This window comes from Python bivittatus, unplaced genomic scaffold (genome assembly GCF_059951505.1).
Source record: "Python bivittatus isolate LINGU-HERP-01145 unplaced genomic scaffold, Pbiv_v1 ctg000310_np1212, whole genome shotgun sequence".
Classification (NCBI taxonomy): domain Eukaryota; kingdom Metazoa; phylum Chordata; class Lepidosauria; order Squamata; family Pythonidae; genus Python; species Python bivittatus.
Window position 1 is genome coordinate 8818221 of NW_028277054.1, and position 22161 is coordinate 8840381.

Below are 22161 nucleotides of genomic sequence, written 5' to 3' on the forward strand. Positions count from 1 at the left end.
TAGTCCTCGTGCCCTGGCTGATACATCTGCTGGTCTAGATCGATCTTTGGTGTTCTGAGTAAGTACAAGTTCTGCTTGTCAAAACCGACCTGCATATTTTTTGCATAACTAAGAAATGCTAAAAATATAATCTATTCATAAAGGTCACTGCTACATCCTCATTCACTGCAATACAGTTTTTGAAAGAATCTGTAATCTGTTAGCAGAGAAAGAATTTGAAGGTGGTCATGAAATGGTAACAGATGGAAGACTGTAGTGCAAGATTATAGCCACCCACTCCCTTGGGAAGTGCAAACTGGTCTATTAACTAGTTTTCAAGAGTGACAGAACAAACTGAGTAAACTCAAATTACGAAAGCTAGAATTTTTTTTTTTTAAACTGAATATCCGCTTGCCAAGTTAGGAATTGTAGATATCCTGCATGTTTGATCAGAGCAACTGTTGGGGCAGAGATAGATTCTGTTATGGAAGGAATCACCTTGTATTGACATGTACTCAGAACTGGTCAGGCCCCTTTGAAACCTACCCACAGTCCCATATGCAGCACAGGTACAGATGAATGGAAAATGAAGGTCTTTTCTGACCACAGCTTTTGCAAAAGCAAGAAGCTGAAGCTAGTCTAATTTTTTATCATGCTTACCTAGACCCTGTTGAAGGCACGCAAGCAAGCCTACAGTTCCTCTGGCACTATTTGGCATTTGCTTCGGCAGAACTACCCTATGCTAATGTGGTGACTTGCAGTCAGCTCGACAAATGGAGCCACTAGTGCTGGCCCTCGTCCAGCGTCTCTTGCTTTCCAGCCAAATACAAGCCAGCTTCCCTCCTGGCAAACAGTATTGCTCATTCAGATTGGGCTCCCAATCATTTCCTCCTAGACCCAAACTCGGGGGGGGGGGGAGGAAAAAAAACCCTGCCACTTGGCCACAAGTTTAAAATAAATTGCACTTTAATAAGAAAGACCAACCATGGCACAGCAGCTCTGAAGGTTCAGATTGCCAGAGAGAGCCCTGCGTTTCTTCAGCGCCGCTCCTCCATCCAAGGTTCAAAAGGCATCCCGCAAAAGGCCAGAACCCACCTCTACCCCCAGGGTAAAAACACCCAATTCTGGGGGAGGGGGGGCTGTGTAAAATTCTCATTCAGTCACTGCAATGCTGTTACCCACAGCACCTGGCTGGATCCTACAGTCAGAATATGATACAGCCACCCTACTCAGGGCAAGATATCCCTCTGTGGAATCTTTGGTTTCCTCCATCCAGAAGCAGGGTCAGGGTGGGGCTCCTGTCCCCATGCCAACCTGTAGGCGGTGCATCATGTGGAGTGCTGCATGCCCTTCTCAGTTCCAATGAACACAGTGATATTGGTATAGAGGGGGTGGAGTTCCTTGGAGAGCAGCTGATACTCCAGGGTGTTCATACCATCCTGTTTCCATGTTCTCCTTGTCTTGGCCAGCAAGTTAAATCTGCAAGATAAACATTAGGAAGAATTGACGCCTTAGCTTCTCTTTCTCTCCCCTCATCACAATCGACATCTTCTCATATTTACAAATTAAGAGAACGTTTATGTATTCGCCATCACAAATTTCCAATGTGCTTACAGTTTGCAACAAAAACTGAGAACACAGACATTTGTTTAAGTAATAAATCCACAGTCATGTCAGTATTTCCCCCCCAAAGACGACTGTTCAGAGTCTGAAAAAAGATTACAGCTGAAGTTCAGGAACAGATAATATGTTGGGAGGGGTAAGGGATAAGGGAATTAGGGGCTAGGAAATGGGAGAATTAGTACAGTTAGTCCTCATTTAGCGACCACAATTGGGACTGGCAACTTGGTCATTAAGCAAAGCAGTCACTAAGCAAAACTGACTGGTTATGATCTTCCTTCAGCTTTGCTTTACAGATCTGCAGAGACTGTAAATGCGAGGATTGGTTGTAAAGTTACTTTTTCATCACCATTGTAACTCTGAATAGTTGCTGAACAAGGCAGTTGCTAAACAAGGATTACCTGTACTGGTAAAAACGCAGAATTGGAGGGGAAAAGGCACTGTGGTGAGACAAAGAGCAGACCTATAGACAGAAGGGGATATGCCATATTGCAAGGGAAGCTAGAAGATTGTTATAGGGTTGCTACTTTTAGAACCCGATAGATGATTACTACCAATTATAGCTTCTGTCACTCTAGACAAAAAAGGCAATGAGGACCAAACAGTTTTAGCTTTACGTTTGCCATTTTTTGGCTACAGGTTTCTAGTCCACATTATTTTGCACAACAAAAGCATTCTGGCAGGATCTGCCATGCAAGAAATATATAACAGCCAAGGGATTATCAGAGACTGAAAAGCGTCTGCCTGTCTGACTATGCTATACTTCCTGTCCTTCAATTTTTCTGCAGATTTCTTCTCAGTTTCAGTTTATCCTTAGGTGATACTTCAATCCTTGACAAGCTGACAAATTCCCATCAGAGAATATGGACTTAAAATAAATGAGCGACTGAACATCCAGAGCTGCCTGACCAGCTCACTTAACTATTGCATCTACACAACAAAATTGTTCTCTGCAAGTCATTCATCAGCAGTGGTACCTATAGTGTGCTTACATCCAGGCCCAGAGGATTCTGCAAATGTCAAGGTGGCCACCATGAACAGAAGAGAAGGAATAGTATTCAACAGGTGAACTGCACTTGATCAGTCAGTCTTACATGGGAGCAGCTTCTGTCTACAAATTCTTCTTAAATATTTCTTTTGACTTACCTCTTGGGATTCTGTTCGTTGCCCTTGTCATGTCCATGTTTGATCATGCGATAACGGCCATACTGAATAGATGGGCGAGAGATAACCATTCCACTCAGTGCTACCCTGCAGGAGAGGGGACGGCCGATCAACATTAGCAGAAGCAAGCAAGTGATCGCAACAGGCATGGCTGCCTCTGGAGTCAAAGATATACCCAGGGAATGCTCCACTACCTCACTCCAGATAGAAACTGGCTCTTTAATCTCCTGTATAGGAAAACTGGGAGAAAACAGGCAAAACTTTTCCTGCTTTAATCACCTATACAAAGGTGTCTCACATGAAAGGAGGATACTTGCTTGAATACTTCTATTATAACTTTTACTGACTTCCTAATACAGACTATTAACTGGCAGTCTTGGGGATTCTCATTCCTTGGATTATCTGCTTCCAGCCCAGATTGCAATGGGCCTGTCTGTTTCCACATCTCCCAATCAAATCCTTACCTGACTGCAATGTCATCATCTTCACCACCCCAGCCCCAGTAGTTATTAGGAAATCCGTTAATCTTCATGTACTGCTCGGGACTAAGTGCTGAAACTCCTCCAAAATATGTCTTGTAGGGAAGCCTGCCAGAAGAATGGTTAAAGAGAACATTTACTTACAAGAAGCGGCATCCATGCATCGAGGTAGTTTTGAGAATCTTGTAAAATCTTAACTGGCACAGACACGTGCCGACATTTCTACCCCAAATCACAACTGTTAGAGAGGAAGTTCACTGAGAATTGGTCCCAACCAGACTGATAATGGGAAAGGCCCTGCCTATGTACCGTTAGGACTCCCAAGGGCAGCCTTGTAATACTCTGCCAATGGGCCAAGCCTAGGCAGCACCTCTCTTGCCTTGAGACTGATCACAGAATGGATGTTCATATCCCAGGATGTCTAAAAGTCCTCCCTCCACTGGCTTGATGGAGAGCATCTGCCATTCCTCTCTGATGGTCAGACAAGCCAACATATTCAGTAAGATTTCCCATCTAACCAGGCATTGTTTTCTATTGCTTTTTCTCTAGAGTTCCAGGCTATATAGATGGTTCCTATGCCACCACTTTAACAATCTTGGAAGCTGTGGCTGGTTCAAAATATGGCAGCACAGGCAGTTATGGGCGCCCCTCAGTATCCACACATTATACCTCTGCTCCGCGAGTTGCATGGGTTGCCAGTATGCTTCTGGGTGCAATTGAAGGTGTTGGTGGTCACCTATAAAGCCTTTCAATGCATTGGACCAGGTTATTTGTGAGACCACCTCCCCCCAATTAGATTTGGCAGAAGAGCCACTTTACAGGTCCTGTCAGTTAAGGAATATCATCTGGTGGGACCCAGGAAGAGAACCTTTTCTGTTGTGCCTGCCCTGTGGAACATCCTCCTCCTGGAGATCAGCTTGACCCTGACCCTACTGGCCTTTTGCAAGGCCCTGAGGACATGGCTGTGTTCCTGGGTATGGGGCTGGATTGTCAGAGCCCATTTTCACAGTCGGTTAAATTTTTAACTGCTGTTAGCTGCCCATGGCAAGATGGGCAGCCACATAAATGGAAAGAAATAAATTCTATGGAACAGGCTAAGCTGGGAAACTATGACTGGCAGCCAGTAAATTTCATGGTTGAGCAAGGTTTTAAACCCAGGACTCCCTGGTCTTAGTCACTCAAATCATATCCTATTTCTAGATAAGAATTGAAAGAAAGACCTCTTTATTAATACGATTTTGTTTCAGAAAAGACAATATTATAATAAGGAAGGGGATTGGGAAGGGGAAGCAGCTGCACGTTTAGGAAAGAAGTATCCCAACTCTCAAGCTTACTTGTAGCCAAACTTGTCCATGGCAACCGCCACATGTTTAGGAAAATGATCACAGGTATAAACATTTCGATCATCCTCCGGAATGAGATCCACATCATGGAAGAATATGCAGTCCCAATCTTCATCTTTCATAGCTTCCTTGAAGCCCACATTCAAGAGCTTGGCCCGGTTAAAAGTGTAATTTTCAGCCTGGGGAAGATATGCAACCCTTACAACAAAATAATTTACATGGACAAGCAACTGATATTAATGTGATTTCCCTAGAGTGGTTTAATCTGCAGTCAAGATTCCACAGCTCATCTCTCCCTTCTTCACGGTAACTACTAGGTAGTGGTCACACCCTTATTTTCAGTTCCTAGCCCCAGTTCTCTATTTAGATTTTGGAAGTGTTATCTTAACCCTGACTCCTCTTTTCCCTTGGAATCCTTGCTTTATTCCTGTTTCTTTAACAACCAAGTCTGCACAGCAGAAAAGCATGACTCACTTTGGGATTTAGAGGAGTAACTCCCGCAGTCTTCTGCTATGGCAAAGTGCTACTATTGCCCCTCACTGTTGCCTAATTTTACAAGCAGCTTTGTGTGAACACTGGTTTCCAGCTGTCAAGCCTTTCATGGCTGAAAGCTCAAGAAACAATCATCTGGATTTCTGGAACAATCTTTATTAGTAGTAGGGTAATGTAACAGAATCTTGAAAGCCTGCCAAAGCAATTTTCCAGATCAACTTATACCTAGCACAGTGTTTCTCAGCTTTGGCAACTTGAAGATGTGTGGACTTCAACTCCCAGAATTCCCCAGCCAGCGTGCTGGCTGGGGAATTCTGGGAGTTGAAGTCCACACATCTTCAAGTTGGCATGGTTGAGAAACGCTGACCTAGCATAATTAAGGCTGAGTTACTAAATCTCCTTCTCACACTTCCTCTCTTCCCTGCACTAAGGAATCTTTTCTGTAAAGGTCCTCCTCCATATTCCCAGGGTCTGGTAGACATTCCAGCACAACAGCCTCCTCTCCCATCACTTGAGGCACCAAATCCTGGGGCTGATGCTACCGGTGTAGACCATGCCTCAAGGTGGAAACTCGGACTGCCAGTTTTCCACACCTGGAAAAACGACCACTCTGCCCTGCTGCATCTGTGGTTCCCACCTCCCTGCTTTCATCCCGAACCCGTTTCCTTTCAAGGACTGTGCTGACGAATGCAGGAGAGTTTGTTCCCAGCTTCGCTGCTGTCACAATGGCATACCTGATGGATGATGTAGATGCCATAACTGAGCTGCTGTCGTTGCAGGAAAGGATGCAAATAATAGAGCAGGTACTTGAGGTGTTGCTCCCGATTACGGTGGGGAATGATGACAGCTGTTTTGTGAATGGCATCACAGTCGGGGGGACGGTAACGCCCCCCTTTGCTCACATAGGGATTCTTTCGCAAGACATCTTCAAGCGACAATCCAAGGGGAAGGGTCACTCGAATGGGCCCTCCTGTACATAAGTAGAGAGATATTAGTCCATTTCTTTCCTACTGCCCGATGTATTAGGGAATTAGAGCAGTGTTTTTCAAACTTGGAAACTTTAAGATGTGTGGACTTCAACTCCCAGAATTCCCCAGTCATCAAACCAAGGGAAAATATAGGTTAGGCTACAGCCGTTTGAGGCCTATTATCCTCCTTTTGCAACAGCAGACTCAGTGGGCTTCCCAGCCTTGGAATATAAGCAATTCCCTGCTTTGAAAGTCTCTGGGCTCTTCCTTTCTTCTAAGTAAGGCTTTCCAATATGAGGAACCTAAAAAATGAGCTGGGTCCCAGCCAGACAGCATAGAAGGGTGGGTGAGTCTGTTTAGGCAGGCCTTGATAAGGGTTATTCCAGCAGGCACTTCCTCTGCAGGCTTCTCATGGTCCTCTGATACCTGCATCTCCCTCCACCTTCTTATCCAACTCCCACACCTGCCTTTAAACTTAGCCCTGAGTCTGCAGGCACTTATAGTCAGGAGCTGTGGCTTACTTACAAGGAGGCTGGTGTTTTCCCTTCACCACACACTGAAAACTTGAAACAAAACTCAAATTCTAGCTCCAACAGAATTAGAACTGATGGCAGAAGAGCTCTGGTTCACTTACCAAGAAAAGGAGAGACTTCAGGGCAATAGGGAAGATCTTCAGGGGGCAGAGGGGGCCGGGCAATCAGGCTGAGGTTGGCATAGACATCCCCTGGCAGTGATGCATTGGGGAGGCTGGCCAGCATAGTCAATGTGCCCCCTTTGCAAAAAATGCCTAGGAAATAAGCAACACGTTTCCGGTAGCCCTCGCGGTACAGCAGGGCCATCACCACCAGCTGCACTCCCAGGAAGAGCAGCAGGTAGCGGCCACGCAACTGTAGCATAGCGGTGCAGAGCCAGGATCATCTATCCATGGTGTCAGTGGGCTGAAGCGTAGTGGCAGCAACAAGGGAGCTGGAAGAAAACCGACCTGTTGAGAGTTGGAAAGAGTGAATTAGAGAGCTCAGTTTTCAGAATTGCCCATTAAAAATGCACCCACATTTAAAGAAACTGAACGTTGCTCCCTACTTAAACACTCTCAGATTTTTGTTTAATTTTTTAAAATAATACTTCAATTAAGCATCCATTGTAAGAGGCATCTTCTCCTAAAGGAATGAAATGCCTCAGTTAGAAGATATGCTTGCATCACCCAAGAACAGATTCCCTCCTCCCACTTGCAAATTACTTTTTCTTAGGAGAAAGCTTATGGAAATTTGATCCTTTCATTGCCTTTTTTAATTGGCCCTAGTTATATATCAGATAACTTCTCCAGTTTGGAATTTAACAGTAAAGTGTCATTTATTCTGTGGTTCATATCCTTGAGGCTCAGACTCCAACAGTCCATTCTTAGAACAGCAGTAATGTGTTACTGATGAGATGAAATCTCCTTACAGCAAACTCAAGGGTAGAAGCATGCAGATGGCTTAAGTGGCTAATGTCTTCCTGCCTCGTCAAATGCAAAATGGCCACAGGAAAAAAAAGGAGTATGGGAATGGATATACAGCCACATTACTACAAACGTGTCTATCAAAGAGGGGAAAGGATGCTAACTGGGAGACAAACAGAAAACAAAGAAAAACTCTGGTTCTTTTGGATCACATTTCCTAGCACCTCACTTTATACACTCTATACTTTTTTGCTTCTGGATTTCCACAGGTTCCAGTTTGGGTTCTTTAGGACTAATCTTTCCATACCAAACTCCTAACTTCAATCCTTGCTTACTCAGTTACAGGATTCTCAGGGAAAGGACAGGACGCTTCTGCTCAAGGAACTGGATTGCAACACCTAAGGACAGCAAATTCCTTGGCTGAGTCAGTGCAGTTTTCCTGTTCAGCCCTTAGAGCCACCACCAGGATTGCCAGTTTGCAACAACTAAGGAGGAACAAGGAAATGACAGAAGTAGTTTCTGAGTAAGATACCAGAGGCTTATGTAGAGGGCGAGAGGAGAAAGTATGTCTTAAGGATTTGTTCTCCCTTGGAGAAAATTACCTGTAGCAAGAGGGTTGCTCTAGAAAACTTGGCTGCGTTAGGAGTAGAAGAAAAAAAAGGAGCATTCCCCTGTGAATAAGGATAGATGGTTAATTTATAAGATTTGATGTCACCTGTTTTGAGACCTCTCACACAACTCCTGACTTTAAACCTCTATTAAAAAGGCAGATGTGTTCTAAACTTAGTGGGGGCCATACTAGGAAACTTTTTAATTAGAGATTCTTTTTCATCTTCAAAAATGGCTATGCTATCCCAAGCTAGACTTTTACAGAATGTTTCACTTTTGTCTTCTTTAAATAGTGCCTTTAAAAAAAAAAAATTCTGGTATTCCAGTATTAATATGCAAATACATGATTTCTTCATAACTGGCAAAAAAAAAAAGCATAAAACTGGCTCACAGCTGGTATGCAAACACAGAGAACTGTTGGCTTCTAATTAAGAATTTATACATATTATACATAACAGCTTCTCAGATTATTTCCTATTAGGAAACAATAGCTTTTCATTCTTTAGCTACTTATTGACTATCTAAACTTTAAGCTACCTGCATCATTTGTGTCAAGTCATTTGGTACATTATTGCAAAATAAATTCTACCTTCACAGACATCCTTCTGTGACTACTCACTACCTGAAGTGGTGTAGTTAACTGGAGTAATTTCTGAAGTCTAAACTGGGGCAAGTACGTTGGGAGTCACTTGGCTGAAAGAGATCACTATAGTTCCTGAAGAGAGATGGATCTCTCTTTCTGCTACATATAATCTTGATTCATGCCCTACAAAAAGAAGGAGGGGAGGTCGCAGCAGGGTATTGAAATGCAAAACGTTGAGAACCCAGCATTTTTGCATCCTCTGCTCCACTCTGCCAAGTGCCCTGATATATCCTCCTGTCTGCAGCAGAATGAAATCCCTCATTCAGACATTCAAAAACAGAGAGAGGAAAAGAACAGGATGCAAGTAAGGTACTACTGATCAGCAAGACCAGTGAGGAACTGATAAAATCAAATAATGCTACCTTGCTGTCTCTAACACAAGTCTGGACTGCTAATGAAGAAAAGATAAAGGCTCCCTTGAGTCAACTAAAACTGATCAAGGATCAACAAAGATGATCTCAGCACTATTACTGAAAGAGAACACACCTAAGAGAAGCCCTGAGATTCAGAAAGAGACACAGGAGAAGCCCCCCAATTTGGAAAAAAGCATCTTCTTCACCCTTCGTACAGTTCAAACAAAACAGAAGGCAACAGATTTTGATCCTTTGGCTTATGAAGGCAATGAACTGTGTTTCTTCTTTCCCATGCAGGAGTAGAATTCAATACTTGTGGCATTTAATTCCTCTATTACTCCAAGCTCTCTGCAAAGGCAGTTCCCCATCCCATAATATCACATCCAAAGCCAACTACTGTACTATCAGGAATTTATTGCAAGTCCACGTTGGACTCTGGTATGGAATTTACAGGGGCATTACAAAATTACTGAGGAAACATATTGATCTTTCTCTACAAAGCAGAACTGAGCAATTCACATAATGGGGCAAGATGTGGACGCTCATTAATTGGTACAATATTAATAAAGTCACAGTAGGGCTGCTGCCCAAGTTAGAACAAAGGCTGAAGAAAGTACTTCATGCACCCTAAGTTCACTCCTGCCTTCCTGATCTGCATTTCTCCTGTCTTCCCAACATTTCTCTCCTGCCTTCTTATCATGCGGCCACCAGTAGAATCATCACAATATCTAAAAGCTCCTTGAAAATCCTAAAAGCCACCCACTCGCCCCCTTTCTGTTGCTCACCTTCTTCCTTTACCTTTCCCTCTCTGTATTCTGCCCAACTCCTTCTTGGGATCTCCACAGGCACATCAATCCAACAACCACCCAAATAGTTTCCAGAACATTGGCTGCCCCTGTTAGAGAGACCTTATTCCTTGAACTCACATTCTGAGTCTCCAAGTAGAAGTACTACTGGGAAAAGATTTGGAAGACTGGAAGTCTTCAGGTGCAAATTTCCCCTCTAGGGGAAAGATAGTGATTGCCCAAACCTGACAGCCTTCTTTAATCAGTAAGTGAGTAAGAAAGAATTAACTCAAAGTAGTAAAATCAAAACAACTTGACAAACAGTTCCTCCCAGCTCTTTCATATTTCTTCCTATCAAATACATCATCACCAGGGAATGAAAAGGACAAAAGAAGAGATTTTTCAGTTGCTGGGGCAAAGCCTGATCCACCCCCTTCTACTACCAGAGAAACCAGTTCTGAAGGACCCACCTTCCAGAGGCAAGGAGTACCTTTCTTGTAATTTCCTTAATGATCATGTTTCATTGATATTATGCAGCACAATTTGATTCCCCTTATTCTGCTTGAGATTTAGCTAATCCCCATAGGAATGTCTTAAGATGTTAGTCTTTCACTAAGAACGCCTTTATTTCTGCTTGGCAAGACTTCCTAAAGCACCGAGGGGGGAGGAGGCAGGGAGATCAACTAAGTGTGATTTGTTATAGCTGGGAATCCCTAATCTGCAGTAGCATATACAATTCATGGTTTGTATGTGAATCACCTCTCCAGAAGCTTTGTAGGGTGACAACAATATTATTCTACGGTAGCCAAAAATCAGAAGTCTTGTAGCACCTTTTCAGACTACTATAACAGATTTTATTAAAAGGTGTAAGCTTTTGTGAACTATAACTCCATGGTTATTCCCTGAAGTAAGCTGTAGTTCACAAACTTCTATGCCTTTTAATAAAGGTGCTGCCAGGCTCTTTCTGATTTCTGTATAAGTTTATGTATTTCAGTAGCTGATTTACTCTTCACCAATTGGATGCTAGTTTGAGCTGGTTGGTCATGCGGTTTTATAAATAATAATAATAATAATAATAATAATAATAATAATAATAATAATAATAATAATAATAATAATCTGATCTTGCAAACCTGAAGGCTGCCCTCCCATTCTTAAAGGAGATGTTCTCTGTAGTCCTATCCCCACAAGTAGAAACCTTTCCCAGTCTTATATCATGATACATTACTCCCCCTGAACTTTTGAGGATGGTAAAAAGAAAAATCTCCTTCAAGTCAAGTTTCATTTCTGGTTATCTCAGGGACATGTTCATGTACTTGTCTTGGCTCCAATAAAAAAAATGGTTTGCCCCTATCTTTTTCCAAGTTGTTTCTTTGATTGCTCCAAGATGGTTCTTTGATTTTCTTGTGATCTCTCATCCAAAGGCTACCTAAGTCTGTGACAGGTTCTTTTTAAACTGTACCCGATCTGGTTGACTCAGACTCCAAAGATTCACCAAAAGCACTGGACCCCAGACCCTCGGATTTTTATATCTCCCTATAAGGGTTGGGGAGATGTTTTCTTTTGAAACGAACTATACAAGATACAAAAGTAAAATATACAAACATATATGTGCAAGTTCTTTCTATGGCTATTATCTTAGCCTATACTTTATTTCTGTTACAGGTAATCCTCAACTTATGACCACAATTGGGACCAGAACTTCCATCACTAAGCAATGTTGTCGTTAAGTGAGTCGCACCCGATTTTACAACCTTTTTGTCATGGTCATTAAGCGAATCCAGCTTCCCCTATTGACTTTGCTTGTCAGAAGCCCCCTGGGAAGGTTGCAAATGGCAATCACATGACCCCAGGTCACTCCAACTGTCATAAATACATGCTGGTTGCCAAGGTCCCAAATTTTGATCATGTGACTGCAGGGATGCTGCTATGGTCGTAAGCGCAAAGACCAGTCATAACTCATTTTTTCAGCACCACTAACTTCAAATTGTCATTAAATGAATGGTCTTAAGTCAAGGACTGCCTGTACTAATACTACTATACAATGTTCTCTACTATATTATATATATATATTCTACTACTATCACTATACTACACTCTATACTATTGCTTCTACTTCTATGCTATATTATACTATTACTAGTATACTATTGCTATTATACTACTACTATTACTAGTATACAACAGGGTTTTACTCTTACAGACCCTGGTCTGTCTTTAAATCCTCTCTCTCTCCCTGGGATCTGCACTTTCCCAACATTATGCTTGACTTGGCTTTGCTATGCCTCTTCTTTTTCCTCCTTCCTTCAGTCTGTGAAGACAAACCACCTTCTTTTATTTGGCCACTTCTTCTGTTTGTTGTTGCTGCTGCAGAGCTTCCAAAACATACAATCTCCTCTGTTCCCCTCCCATTTCTTCTCACACCTGGGCCAAGGCTGCAGCTTTTGTAAGCAACTTTGCTGAACTGACAATGGGGAGAAGGTTCAAATGGGAGGGAGGCAGCAGAGGGGCCTGCAATTGTTGCTCAATGGCCTGCTCTTTCACAAGGTCCAAGTCAAGGTTGACTAGGTGCTGCTCTGGGTTTGGAGATTGAACTAACTAGGGTGTACGTAAAACATTTTCAACTAAAACAGCTACTCTAACCATTCTGGAAATGTTTCAAACACCAAACATGTACTTAGAGTTTTGAACACTTCCAGAATCATCACAATCCACTTTAATCTCAAGGCAGCCAATTCACAGGGGATCAGGTGTGCTGTCCTTAAATAAAGCACTAAACAGCCCCTGCTTTGCAAAATGACTTTGGTACAGATAGCATTACAATCTTTCTTTCTCACTGAGTTTACAACTCATGCAATGGTAAAGCAGCTGCATAATGTAGTATTTTGACTCATGTGATCCTACATTAACCTGAGATTCTGCACTTAGCTGAGGAAACACCAAAACTATGATTCATGTTTCCACCTCATAGTGTTGGTTCCCCCCCCACCCTCTTTAGTAAATGAGACATGATCTTAAACCCAACTAGTTTGCAAAATTTTGCAACATATACTTGGGTGTTACAGCGAGCTCTTTTGCGGGCTGTATACATGTGATGGGAAACATACAGGTGTGGCAGTAATATTTATTTTACAGCATTTACTGCCTTCCCAGTTTTAGATGGAAAAGGCAGCAGTTCTCTAACTAGTCTCCCTGACTGTGAGAGGAACCTTTACTAAAAAGAAAATGAGTGTCTCTTAACTTTCATTTTAGTATAATAGGCTGCCTTTGTAGGTAAGAAAAAAATCTTGTGTTTAGCACGCAATAGTTTAATAGCACTTTAGTGCAAGATTTACAACGATTCTGGTTATTGTTCCACTCTGCTATCTTTAAAAGCTCCACCAAGGAGCCACCACATCCATCCAGCAGGAGAGAATGAAATCATCCAATCTACCAACAATCGAGAAAGGGGAAGACGGTAAGCATTATACTAACACGGTTTAAGTCCTTATCTAAACATATGGGCAAGAACAAAATACAAGAGTTGTGGCAAGAAAATGGATTTGTAAGTGCGCGTAAATAGTGTTTCTGTTTAATCAACCTGTTCCACCTCTATTTACAAATAACGGAGAGGAATAAAAAGCACATAATTACCTCTCTCTGAAAGTAGGTACCTCAAGATCTGCACAATATGTACAAATAACAACTAGACCTGAGGATCTCTTCATCCATTGTAGGTGAATCGTTCACCTACAATGAAGAAAGCAGCTTCTACAAATAAACAGCGATGCAGCTACTTTTAGGAGATGGGAAAATTGTCACTTACTAAAAATTATGGCAAAATTCAGAAGACTCACCTGAGCCTCACAGGTTTTCACTGAGCTAGATCCTGCACAGCTATTCCTATAAAGCCCAATCAAGTAACTGCTATTTATCCAGTAAAACATTTCCTTCAATCCATGCAGAAATATCTATATATTTACTTCTTAAACTTAAGCAGCTTCCATGTTTTGTAAAGGAGGTAGAAGTATCATCAGCAATACAAAAGAGGAAACCTCAGAATGCCCTGAACCATCTGAATTGTCTGATGAGTGCTCAAAATATGAAAAAATAATCTATGCGTATGGTTTCCTTTGACAGGATGTGTTCCAATGCCAACATTCACATTCCCCCTAGGTCACTGACTCTTAACGTTCAGAAGACAAAATAGCTCTAAACACAGACCCTGATTGTACATTAAGCAGTCCCCATTTTACAGCTGAGACCGACTCCCAAGGAAACACTCTACATCAGTGTTTCTCAACCTTGGCAGCTTTCAAATGTGTGGACTTCAACTCCCAGAATTCCCCAGCCAGCCAGAATTCTGGGAGTTGAAGTCCACACATCTGAAAGCTGCCAAGGTTGAGAAATACTGCTCTACATTGACAAGACTGAGCTTTCTTTTCTAACAACTAGTGTGCATCACAAACCGCCTTATTGACCATCAATGAAAATAAGGCATGAAATCAGCATGGAATTCCTTAGCTGACCTTACTGGTGGTACCCCTGTATGGCTGAATGCATCAGGGTCCAATTCTTAACTTACAGCTCTGCATTCATGCTGAAAGACATGCGCCTTCCATGACACAGGAACAAGCTTCCTGGGATTTTTAAGAAGGATAGTTGAAGAGTCGATATTTGGCAGAGACGCAGCCATGAATCAACATTTCAATCCACATCTGAAGAAGCACCTGGCTCTTTAATCTGGGGGTAGCATTTTTTCCAAGTCTTCCACCAGTTCATTTAGAAATATGAAGTGCTTCTTATTAAGGATAAAGCAGTACTGTACCAAAACCCCCCAAAAAATCTGAAATTGCTGCTCTCCAGAGGAAAGAGGGCCTACCCAGCTTGTTAACTCTTCAGTTATAAGGGTGGCCATCTGAGAAATCTTAAAAAAATACTTATCTGTGCCAACATAAATGAAAAAAATACCTATCTGACATAAAGGCAGTTTTGTCTATTCAGCAGAACTATGGTAAATCCTTATTTCCTGAAGCCCAGAATTTGTCTGATTCCAATTTCAATAGAGTTTCTGCAATGAATCAGAGATAGTAAAAGGATGTGAGAACTTAGAACCAGTGCATGCAGCCAGGCCAACAAGCCCTAAGCCAGACCAGCAAAACCTGGCATTTACTCAGAGTAATAATATACAGTCAATTCAAGCCAATAGCATTCAGCCAATTTAAACAGGAAGCGGAAAGCTGCTGGTGCAAAGCAGAACCAGGAAACTGGAGGGGGTGGCTGGCTGGGGGGAGTAGGTCCAGATTGTATAGTGCATTCAGAACAAGGATGGGACTTAGTCAATACCAGCTGTCACTTCTTCAACAGATAACAGTCCTCTGAACTAGCTCTTGTCATTTGGCAATCATTCCCAATTTCTTCCTCAAGATGAGCCCACCATTCACTATGCAGCAATAACATGGATGGAATAAAGGAGAATAATCTGCCTCAAACAACAGAACCCCTCTCAAGAACCAAACCATTACCCAGACGTTTTTCCGTACCTCCTAGTATTCCATCAGATTAATTCTTCACTGCCTATTTTACTTATTATTCCCTGCGGAAAAGCACAGAAGCCACACCAGAGTTAAGCAATGGTAGATTAACTTGGATCCCCAGAGCAGACTTTGTATTCTGTTGCTTAGACAACGATAGGCTACCAAGATTCCATCCTTGGATCTACTGTTTCTTAAAGGGCAATCTGATCTAGAAGGATTTTTTAAAGACACCAGCCCCTGCTTGCAAACAGCATCCGATCCATTTTGACAACTTAAATTCAAGGGCATGTATAATATACTTTTTTTTTTTGGCCATAGACCTTGATCTAATGCATTCAGAAGACAACCCAGTGGGTTCATCTGAATCCATGAATTCTTCAAAGAACTTTTTCAGCAATTTACAGAGGTAGCACTTTCTCACAGATGTGCAACCAGGGCATGCAACTCTGAAAGCCTTTAGGACTGTTCCCACTCTTTAAAAGTTGCTGAATTGTAATGTTTGTTTGCTTGGTTTTTGTAATTAAAAGTTTTAGAGAAGATTCATAAACTATACAGATAAAAAACAAGTAAAGAGAATTTTAAAAGGTAAAGCACAAGTAAATACAGAAGGGATCTAAAAACATCCGAGTTGTTATAATTTTCCATACATCATTAATTATGAATAATTGAATATGTTACTTTAAGGAACCAAAAATCAAAGCTCTAAGCTAGGATAAATATCAAGAACCATGGTCAACACAGTATGAATCACCAAATCATTTGCTGATTCACACTGAACTATAATTTTTAATATAACAGGAGAAAGTATAAAAAAATGGCTACAGAGTAAATAAGAGATTCACTGTATTTAATTTTAATTAAAATAAATTAAATCTAGGCTTTTCCTAGCTTCATCTACTCCTTTTTGGAATGCAGCCCCCCGCGTAGCACTCAAAAGGCACGTACCACTGGAAACTGTGCCTAAATTATAGAAGAAGCCACTCCAAAGCCCTTCAGAGTTATCCAGAGGCCCTTTTAAAGTCATCCAATCTTTACAATCTCTGTGGTTGCTAGGAGTCAAAAATGACTTGACAGCACATAATCAATCGATCTTTAAAAACAAGGTTGACAAAACCCTCAGGAGTAGATCATGCCTCACAATTATTTCTGATCAGGCTGACTGTGAGATAACCCAGGACAACATTGCTCATGTGCCATTCATTCAAAATGGGAAGATGCCATTGTACACATGGGCGATGAATGCCATCATGGGAACTATTAAGGAAAAGGGACAGGCAAGTGAAGAATGCCCCTGTGTCCAAGGTGAGATTTCTATTAGTTTCTTAAGCACTCTTACAGGAGCAACATAGTCTTGGCGTTCTCCTCCCATTTGTATTTCTGTTAGTCGCTGATTTGACTGTAACAACTGAATCCTACCACTTCAAATACCACATGAAGAATGCCTTCAAGCACACCCTCCTCTTAAAACATGAGATCATCGTGTCAATATCAGGCTCACTTAATTTTTATTGCACAACATGATTCATTTAATCTTTCATTCTCCCAAGCCAGTGCTTCTCATCTTTGGCAGCTTGAAGATGTGTGGACTTCAGCTCCCAGAATTTCCCAGCCACCAAAGTTGAGAAACACTGTCCTGAACCCTTTAGATGAGACCATCCGATCTAGCCTCCATTTTAATGCAGGAACTGAATGCAATGGCATTCCAGCATTAAACACACACCCCCGCCAAATTTCCAGAGATAATCTCCTGTCAGCCAATTGTTTTTTTCCCCCTTAAAATTTAGCTAAAAACTGCTTTCCTTCAGTTTCTACCTCCTGAGCTCTAGTGCTAAGGAACAAAGCACAACAGTAATTAGACATAAATGTGTTTGTGTACCTGGGGAAAGAACTGCTGCATCCTGCATAGAACAAAGAAAGCCATAAATCTGACTTAGCTATTAAAGGGTTTATGGATGTACATGCATATACCCACAAATACAAAGCAACTTAACAATCTAACCTTAGTTTGGTCTATCCCAATTCAGAGATAGAAAGCCATGCAGAAAATGACTCACCAACCGTCCAGGGGTTGGAATATATTTTGGAATATATTTTGTTTGGGAAACACTAAAACATGTATTACTTTTCTTTTGAAAAAAAAGGAATAAGATAGTGGCTTGTGAAAATACTATATTCATCATTGAAAAAGGCTAGAGAGAACTTCCTGCTATTATATTAACCGTTCAGAATCACCCAATGAAAGTGGCTGGCTTGTAGATGCAAAACAGACCAAAAACTGTATTCCTTCGTGCAATACAAAAGCTATCTGAGGGAATTTACCACCATCAGGAGTGGCGATGGCCCCAGGCTTAGCTAACTTTAAAAGGTAATCAGACAAATGAACAGAAGAAAGACTGAAACTAATGGAGCAGAACTCCTCTGCTGCCATGGCCACTACTGCAAAACAGAAAGCCTATGTTCAGAGGGTTTTTTTTTTATTAATTACTGAATTTACTCCCCGCCTTTCTGTTCCGAATAATCCTCAAGGCAGTTTACAGCCATTAAAAAATGCAGAGTATAAAACAATACCAATAAAACCAGTCATTAAAATATAACTGTTGGGAAGCAACAACTGAGGAAAACAACATGTGCGTCTTGCTTCTGGAGTCTGGTCTAACATGAGGCATGATTTGGTAAACCTAAGCTGATTGCAAAAGATAGGGAGGGTCAGACCTGGCTGGCATTTGGATGGGAGATGGAACGCCATCCCAGGACTGCATCTTAGTTTAGGAAGTGAAAAAAACCTACTGTAATAGGAAGACGGTGATGGCAAACTGCTTCTGTACTGTTCCCAATGTCAAGAAACTACCCAGGAAGTCATCAATTAAGCTCAGCTCATGGAAATGTTTGCCTTTCTCTGGATTTGAGGTCACTCTAAGAGGGCTCTTCAGAAGAAACAAGCAGGAAAATGACTGCAAAGACTTCAGGGGAAAATGAGAGAAAAGAATAATTTCCCTTCCCCATCCCCAACATTTTCCTTATGCTGCTTTTTCATTGCTCTTTTTTTTTTTCATCCTGGTTGGATTGGAGGGTAAGAAGCCTGATGGCTCAGACAAAAAAGTCTATCAAGCCCAGCAGTTGAAGCCATCATCATACTTTATTTATAAAGCATCTAAAATTACGAGGTGTTGAACAGTAAAATGGAGAGTGATAGTTCTCTGCCCACAGACTCAAGTCTAAAATTAACCAACATCTTTCCTTCTTATAATGAAACAAATCTGGGGGGGGGGGAGGTAGAGAAACAAGAAGACAGACTGAAAAACCTTTGCAAAACAGCCACTTTTCTCACATCTAGAAGGGTCCATTTCTCAGTGCCTACAAACTGTTCACTGAGATATTTACAAACACCCTGATTCATCAGCATGACCACCACAGTTCATCTGCAAGAGTAACTTCAGTGTGCTGGGCATTAGCCAAGAAAACTATCCTTGGCTGCTGCTTGCAACCAGGCCCGTCTGAAGGTCGTTAAAAAGGACCAGACATACATGCTGCAGCACAAAAAGCTGACAGGTAAGCCCCACTCCAGCAGAGACACTTCTTCTACTTGGGTCTACGAAATAAACTGTAGTGCAAGACGTGATCCAGTTTGAACACCTTAGGGATGCTGACTTTATATGGCTTGTGTTAGATGAGAGACCTATGCATGGACTACACCCATGCAGACTGAATTGCAGAATTACACAGGCCTCTTTGAGAACTTATTTCGTGTATGTTGTTCGGAAAAGCTCCATCCAAAAGCCAATGTTTAGAACTGGCAGACAAAAGGAAGACAATTGAGCGTTACAGAATTCATGTGAAGCATGTTGTGCTTTACAAACCACCAAGTGTGTTAGCAGAAGGAATGGGAATCTGCAGCCTGTAATAATGTACAAATGCAGGTCCACAAGAAGAAATCTATTTCCTTTTTACCTTACAGCATAGGATTTCAGTTTTGAAAAGTATTAAAGTCTCAAGTTCAAAATATATTGCAAGAAAAAGCAAGATTGCCTCTGCTGAGAATCTCCAAGATAAAGCAAGAACAGGATGCATTCAGTTAAGCTCCTGGAGGATTTGAATGAGCCCAAAGGCTCTGCAATTATGAACATTTATGCAATCTGGAAATCTTTGGTGGAAAATGAAAGGTTAAAATAGTCATCTATCCCATACTGAGAGTTCCCAAGAAGACACAGCAACTGGATGTCTCATTATGTAGTTCTGCTGTATTACCTATGGTTTGTGGAATAAGCCACAATTGGCTTGGTTATCAAATACATGAAACCCAAAGCAAGCAAACCATATTATGGATCTGCATGATATATAAATGGCATCACACTCTCTACACCAGACTTGCCAACCTAGGGGCTTCAACTCCCATAGCCCACAGCCAGACAGAAAGGCTGTTCCATTTGCGGTTGTTTCAGAACTACCTTTCTGCAGGCAGACATACATACTTCCAGTCGATGGAAGAAGTGCCCTAAAATATGAGTCATACCTGTGGAATGGATAAGATGTAAGCCCAGCCTTGCAGTATTTAGGGTAAGAGCCACTGATTTACCTTGAACGGAAAGGGGAAATCCCGCTCTTAGGGACCCCAAAATCCAGCTTTCATGGTTTTAGACCCTGGGTTGGATCCACAGGCTAAAATATGATTGGTCAGTTTGTGGCTTGTACTAATCCTGCCAGTAATAGTTCAGTACCTTGTATGTACCTAGCTACTTTGGTTAAATCAGTAGACTATGAGTAAGTGATCTTCTACCCGGGCAGCCTTCAGATATATGGACATTAATTCCCTGTGCATCACAACCACAGCAAAGAATGTTGAGAGATGAAATCTGTACAGCTAGAAGATGCTGAGTTTGGGGAAAGCTGGCTGAATATATTGTGCAAATGCAGACATCAGCACCAAGGGGAGATCATACCACTCTCCTCTTCCAGTACACGTGTTATTTGCGAACACAACCCATCAAAGGTGTCAGATTATGGCTTCCCTGTTTATTTTCTCTGGGCTTCCAAGTGGAGGGGGAAAAAAAAACAACCACCACCAAAGCTGCCACACCTCTCTCTCCGTTGTTCAGCAGTTTGCAGGCCTCCCCATCCCATAATAAACAACAAGCGAGAAACTGCCAAGTTTGTCCAGGCTGCCCGTTCCGCGGCTCTTCCTCTCAGGACTGCCAGCGCCGATTTCCCTGTCTTTTGAAAGGAAGGGGAGAACTCACAGGCACCCACACGCCGCCAGGCTCCCCCCGCGTGTTTATTATGTCTTTCCTCCCTCACTGGGAAAGTAGCCTATTTCCCCAAAGCATTTCTCCCTCTGGCCGAAAAATTAACCTAAGTTTGCTTAAGAGGGGAGGCCGGGAAGAAAGAGGGCGGGACGCGGAGAGTTGGGGGGGTAAGCCCACCCTTCTGCTCCCGTTCCCAACGGCGGGGGCTGCTCGCCCTTCTCCCCGACCCGCGGGCTGCAGATGGTGGGCGCCTGGCGGTTCAACCCTTCCGGAGGGCACCGGGCTGGAGAAGGCGGGGAGCAGCCCAGAGGAACCGCGCGCGCGCGCCCTGACCGCGTCCCCCCAACACGCCAAGCCGACACGGGGTCCGGAGCTGCTCGTGCGAACCCAGCACGGGTGGTTCGTGGGCAGCGACTTCTCGTCCAGCCTGTTGCGTGGCCGCGGCCGATCGGGGCCGCTCCGCGGTGAGCCCAGCGGGGGGAACACGAGGAAAGTCGCCGCGCGAGCCGCCGCCGCCGCCTCCCAGCAACCGCCCTCCGAAGAGTCCCGTCCCCAGTTCGGCGCCGCGGCCGCGCCGGCGGAGAGATCAGTCCCCTCCGACGCCCCGGGGGTTCCCCGGCGAGGAAGCCCGCACTCACCGCCGAGGCGCCACCTCCCCGCCGAAGGACCCGCGGCTCGCTGCTGCTGCGGGCGCTGCCGCCCCTGCGCCTCCGGTCGCCGCTCCCGCCGGCCGCTCTGCGCTCGTCGGCGCACGGAGGGCCGCCCGCCCGAGAACGGTCTGAGGCGACGCGCGGAGGGGAAAAGGGAGGCGGGGCGCCGACGGAGCGGCGGCGCACCTCACGCCCCGCCCCCGAGCGCGGCCGGGCCCAGAGTCGAGCGCCTCGGCCAATCGCCTTCGAAGGCGAGGGAGAAGGGGCGGGCCACGCGGGAGATAGGCGGAGGCGCGCCCAAGGCCGGCCAATCCGGGCCCGATCGCTCTCGACGTCGTTGGGCGCAGAGTGGTGGCAAATTCACAAAACCCGGGAAAGAGGGCGGGGCCGCTGGCCGGGGCAAGCAATGCGAGGCAGCTGCAGGCGCGAGGGAGGCAACAAGGAAATGAATGAGTGGGTTAGTGCCTGTGTTCACCTGCCGGGGTAAGCTGAACCATGGCTTATTGACCAAGCCAGCTGGCTGAAATCAGGCCTCGCGCTTAGCCAGAAAATCTTGGTTTGCGAACTTCGGTGGATGGGTTTGCCCTTCTGTTGAAATGAGCAATGTGGAGTTCTTGGGGCTCTCGGAGCTTGGTCGTTTGCTTGCAGACGTTTGAAACGTCTGCAAGCAAACGACCAAGCTCCGAGAGCCCCAAGAACGCCACAGGTCAATCCTGAGCTACAGATGTTCTCCTCTATTAAATGAGCAGGAAAAAAAAGTCTGCTGGGAACTTTGCCCAGCGGTCCCGCATATCTTACTCAGCGTGAAGTCTTCATGGCTGCGTTGGTCCAATGGGTTGAATTAGCATAGTTACCTTGTCATGGAAGTGTTTTCACAACATG

The 22161-nt window shown here is 43.5% G+C and overlaps 1 protein-coding gene across 1 annotated transcript; it reads right to left on the bottom strand.

Annotated features, from left to right (window-relative positions):
* Window positions 1-927: 927 nt before the first annotated feature.
* On the bottom strand, window positions 928-21444 carry LOC103068003 (beta-1,4-galactosyltransferase 3-like). Its single transcript, XM_088140028.1, has 7 exons — window positions 21268-21444; window positions 6680-7027; window positions 5812-6047; window positions 4577-4764; window positions 3228-3350; window positions 2746-2850; window positions 928-1458 (listed from the first exon to the last, which is right to left on the bottom strand). The coding sequence occupies exons 2-7, from the start codon at window positions 6939-6941 to the stop codon at window positions 1308-1310; spliced, it is 1065 nt and encodes a 354-aa protein (XP_087996154.1). The 5' UTR covers window positions 6942-7027; window positions 21268-21444; the 3' UTR covers window positions 928-1307.
* Window positions 21445-22161: the final 717 nt, after the last annotated feature.

Excerpts from the sequence above, each read along its gene's own strand:
- LOC103068003 (XM_088140028.1), bottom strand. The coding sequence starts at position 6,941 with ATGCTACAGTTGCGTGGCCGCTACCTGCTGCTCTTCCTGGGAGTGCAG. Across the intron at positions 3,351-4,576 it reads ATGGACAAGTTTGGCTACAA|GCTTCCCTACAAGACATATT; the intron begins GTAAGCTTGAGA and ends TTCTTCTGGCAG. Across the intron at positions 2,851-3,227 it reads GATGATGACATTGCAGTCAG|GGTAGCACTGAGTGGAATGG; the intron begins GTAAGGATTTGA and ends CCTCTCCTGCAG.